This window comes from Haplochromis burtoni, unplaced genomic scaffold, assembly GCF_018398535.1.
Source record: "Haplochromis burtoni strain Fernald_Lab_line unplaced genomic scaffold, NCSU_Asbu1 Contig_165, whole genome shotgun sequence".
In the NCBI taxonomy this organism is placed as follows: Eukaryota; Metazoa; Chordata; class Actinopteri; order Cichliformes; family Cichlidae; genus Haplochromis; species Haplochromis burtoni.
The window spans coordinates 1004104-1009160 of record NW_024582526.1 but is presented as its reverse complement, the minus strand read 5'-3'; the positions used below and the strand labels follow the sequence as shown (position 1 = coordinate 1009160).

The following is a 5057-nucleotide window of genomic DNA, read 5'->3' as shown; positions in this document are numbered from 1 at the left end:
ACAATGACTAAACTGTACACATGTGCACATTTTAAATGTAGCAATCTGGGAAAGAGTAATATTTATATGCTGTGCTTAAAGGCTACCCTGAAATAATCTGAATTTAGAGTTGGTTTTTTAATGTCACTATATAAATTTTGCCAATGCCGACCAACTATAACTGAAAAAAACAAAACAACAACAAAAAACACCAGAGGTGTGGAGTAAGAGTGTTCTACAAACTTTTGTTCTCGGTCCCTATAAAAGCCCCATCTCTGGCTTATGAAAGCATCTCGACCGGCCATTCATTGGGCTGTCAAAAGTACCAATAAACAAAAAAACAAAAAATTTAAAAAATTTAAAAAAAACAGCTGATCTATGAGCAGTTTAGACCCACTCCATCATTCCAGTCGTTTAATTCCACAGTAATATCAAAAACGCTACTTAAATGAGCTTTTCTGTGAGACCGATTAATCATGATGTTCAAAACATTCACATTACTCCTTTATCCATATGCGTGTGCACCCTTGGGTAGATGATTACACAATGAATTTCCTTTCAGATTCAAACTGAAGATGAGGTTTCATTTCATCCCAAGATGCATGATTTTCCTGTAAGGTCCCGGTCCGCCCCACAGCCCCCTGTCGTGAGACAAATAAAGACAAAGCTGTTGTTGTAGCGGCTTAACTGCTGCTAATTAACTGCTGTTAATTAACTGTAAACATACCTAAGAAGCCCATGCCAATAGAGGTGAGGCATCACATCTGTTTTCATGTGGTACATTAATCGCCTCTCCTTGGCTTGGTTGAAGGGGAACGTTTCCAGCGGTTGTCCGTTGTAGTCGAACTCTGCCAGGATTACTGTGTTGTAGCTTGTGACCAAGGGACATGAAGTATACCCATCATACTTCTTATCTGTTTTTTCTTTTTTCAATATTTTGCTGATAGTTCGGCTCAAGACGGCAGACTGTGCCGTGACAGCTGCTCCGGTTTTGGATGTGGGAAGGTTGGTGCAGTCTCCGATCCCAAACACGTTTGGATACTTGGTATGTTGGAGAGTTTCTTTGTTCAGATCCAACCAGCCGATCTCGTCGGCCAGCGGACTGCCTTTAATCACCGAGCTGGGTCCCATTGGCGGTGTAACATGAAGCATTTCATACTCGATAACTTTGGTTTCCCCTGGTTTGCCAAGATTTTCAAACACAGCTTCTTGCTTATCTGCGCGCACTTCAATCAGGTTGTGCCTCAGGTTAATCTGTAGGTCACGCTTTTTCACAATCTCCCACAGTGAGTCAGCGTATTTCTTTACCCCAAAGATCACAGGCAATGATGTGTTATAGATCACATTGGCTTTTGCTCTTTTGCCCGTCTTCCTGAGGTAGGCGTCTGACAGGTACATGATCTTTTGTGGCGCTCCAGCACATTTCACAGGAGTATTTGGGAAAGTGAACACAGCATTGCCCTCTTTGAAATCCTGCAATGCTTTCCACGTCTTCTCCACAGTTTGGACAGAGTAGTTAGAGCCAATTTTTGGGTGCTCAAACCCCTCTGGGAGTCCTTTGATCTTCTCATAATGGAGCTCTAAACCAAGCGCCACAATCAAATATTCATATGAGATTTCCCATCATCTGTGCGTACAGTATTTGTCTCTGGGTTAATTTCCTGAACCTTAGATTTCACCCATTTCACTCCAGATGGCATAAGACTCGCAGTGGGACGGCTTGAGGACGCTACAGTCTTTGCACCAGCACCAACCAGGGTCCATATTGGCTGATAGTAGTGGATCTCGCTGGGCTCCACCACAGCTACATTCTCTGCTCCCACCAGCCTCTTCATCCGGGAGCTCATTGCGATACCGCCAGTTCCTCCTCCCAGCACAAGCATTTTGTAATGCTGTTTGGCAGAGGCAGGGCTGCTTGTGTGAAACTGAGAGATAGCAATGCCCCTCGGGTGGCACTGCTTGAGATGACGCAGTGCAGCCATCCTGTGTCTCAGCAGGAGCGCTGTCAACCTCGCATGTTAATGTCCGTTTAGGCGGAATGCTCTTAGCCTTCATATTAATTCATTTTTGAACAATAATTTTTAAAAAATATTTTGTCACGTCATTATGCGGGCTGCAAGTAGAGGTGACATGGACCATGAGATTGAGGCACAGGCATTAGAGCCTCTTAATGCGCGTTTTGTTTGGATTTCCACCAGCGTGGAATTACCAAAAAAAGATGGGACAGCCTAGCATATGAAACAGGAAAAGACTGCCGTGTAATCCCTTTATTTCAACAAAGTAACTGCATTCTAAATACCACCTTTTTAAACGGTAACTGTAACGGAATACAATTACTGATATTTTGTATTTTAAATATGTTACGCCGGTACATGTATTCCGTTATTCCCCAACACTGGTAACAATACAAAAAACGATTCCAAAACATGAGAGAGCCTAGAACTGATTCTGGATAGCAGACGATCTAGCGAGGAGGAGGAGTCAGCACTGGTATAAATACCGACTCAGTCCAGATCGGTAACAGCATATCCAACACCACCACACTGAGCACTGGAGCTCCTCAGGGCTGTGTGCTCAGCCTCTGTTGACTCGTGACTGTGCAGCAATGCACAGTTCAAACCATATCATCAAGTTTGCCGATAACATGATTGCAAAAGCGATGAGTTAGCGTACAGAGACGAGGTGCAACAGCTAACAGACTGCTGTAGAGTCAACAAGGTGTCTCTGAAAGTGGACAAAACAAAAGAGATGATTGTCGAATTCAGGAGAGCATGGAGAGATCACTGTCCATTTAACATTGATGGAGCCTCTGTGGAGGTTGTCAAGAGCACCAAATTCCTTGGTGTTCACCTGGCAGAGAACCTCTCCTGGTTCCTCAACACCAGCTCCATAACCAAGAAGGCCCAGCAGCGCTTCTACTTCCTGCGGAAGCTGAGGAAAACCCATCTCCCACCATCCATTCTCACCACCTTCTACAGGTGGACTATCGAGAGTGTCCTGAGCAGCTGCATCACTGTCTGGTATGGTAACTGCACCATATCGGATTGCGATACCCTGCAATGGATAGTAAGAACTGCCTATTGTGCCCACCTATCGTACCCGCTGCATCTGCAAAGCCACCAGCATTGTGGAGGATCTCATGCACCTCTCACACAAACTTTTTACCATGCTGCCTTCTAACAAGAGGTACCGAAGCATTCGGCACTGCAAGACTGCACAACAGTTTCTTATCCCAAGATGTCAGACTCCTGAACACTCAAGACTGAAGAAGTTTATTGTCATTTCGTATGGTGTTATCTAGCCTGAAACGAAATACTGTTTCTCACCCGCCTCTACAGTGCAATAAACAATACAGTTTAAAAATAATAAGTTTAAAAAGAGCAGTAAAAAGGCAGTAATGAATTGCAACAATAGTTATGGATAAATAACATAAAATCTAAGTTCTAAAACAAACTCAAGTCACATTCATTCGGGTAGACAGCAGCAGTCCTTTCACAGAAGGGGATGGTTAAATTAGGTAGTGTATGCATCTGGGGAGTGTATTGTATGTGTGTATGTGTGTGTGTAGGTAGGGGCCATTACAGTCCGTTTGTGGACCTCACAGTGTAGCTGTGTGAATAGCTGTGTGGGTGGGGATGGGTCACAGTCTGTTTATCAGTCTCACGGCTTGTGCAAAGAACCCTTCCAGCATCCTGGTGGTTCTGCAGCTGATGCTCCTGTACCTCTTGCCAGATGGCAGAAGGGAGAACAGGTCATGCGAGCGGTGGTGGGGGTCTCTGATGATGTAGATAGCTCTGCATATGCAGCGCTGTGTGTAGAGAGATGCGATGGGGGGGCAATCTTCTTAACAATTCTATTGAGTTGACGCTTCTCATAGGACTTGCAGCTGCCAAACCAAGATGTAAAACTTTGTGTCAGGATATTTTCGATGATGCCTATGTAAAAAGTTGTGAGGTGAAGTGTGGAGAGTGCTGCTTTTCTGAGTCTCCTTAGGGAGTGGAGACTTTTGTGCTTTTTGACAACTGGTGTGGTGTTAATGGAGAAGGACAGGTCATCAGCAAAGTGTACACCCAGGAACTTAACACTGCTGACCCTCTCCACAGCAGTACCATCTATGGTGAGGTCAGTGTGGTGATCTCTGCCAGCCTTCCTGAAATCGATCACCATCTCTTTTGTTTTGTCCACATTGATGGAGAGATTGTGGGGTCTACACCACACTTCAATCTGCTCCACTTCCATTCTATAGGCAGACTCGTCGTTGTCAGTGATGAGACCAACCACAGTTGTGTCAGGACACACCCCTGAGGAGAGCCTCTGCTCTCTAAGATGGTCTTTGATGTGTGGCTGCCCACCTTGACTGTCTATTGCCGCTTTGTCAGGAAGCTGAAAATCCAGTTGCAGGTTGCCGGGTTCACGCCGAATACCATCAGCTTGTCCACCAACTGCTGTGGAATGATCGTGTTAAAAGCTGAGCTAAAGTTGATGAAAAGGACTCTGGCTGGACTGACACACACACACCTTCATACATCAAGTTACCTTTTGCACAATGGTCAGTGTTTTTGCACAACCAGCTGTCACTGTTGTACTTTTCTATTGCATTGTTGTGTCTGCACTGTCTTGTGTCTGTATCATTCTGTTCTGTCTGGTTTTGCACTGTTTTTGTTTTGTTGTTTCTGCAATTTTATGCAATTTTGCATGCTTTGTTTTGTTTTTTTACAGCACATTGTGTTCTGCGTCGTGATCGGCTGTAGACCATTGTCAATCAATCTCTTCCGTGCCGTGTCTCCTGTACAGTGGAGAATGTGTTGAGCTTGTCAAATTTATCTTGATCTTCGATCACTACAGTGTGACTCTGAAGTGTACTGTATGTTTGTAAGTTTTCTCCCCAACAAAGACAACAATGTCGACAAAGCGTTTTGCACCGTTAAAGGCACCTGCTGTAGCACCCAAAAGGCAGAGGAAGATGCTAACCATAGCCCACAAAGTTGGACTTCTGGACATGCTAACGGAAGGTAGAAGTTACTGTATTTTTCAGATTATAAGGTACATTAAGCGAAACAAAACAGTCTGTCACGGTC

At 44.5% G+C, this 5057-nt stretch overlaps 1 protein-coding gene across 1 annotated transcript; it reads right to left on the bottom strand.

The window, feature by feature from the left end:
• Positions 1-378: 378 nt before the first annotated feature.
• On the bottom strand, positions 379-2009 carry LOC102295490 (sulfide:quinone oxidoreductase, mitochondrial). Its single transcript, XM_014337135.2, is given in 3 exon segments — positions 379-620; positions 707-1601; positions 1604-2009. Coding segments are annotated over 3 exon segments (1311 nt in total). The 5' UTR covers positions 1962-2009; the 3' UTR covers positions 379-562.
• Positions 2010-5057: the final 3048 nt, after the last annotated feature.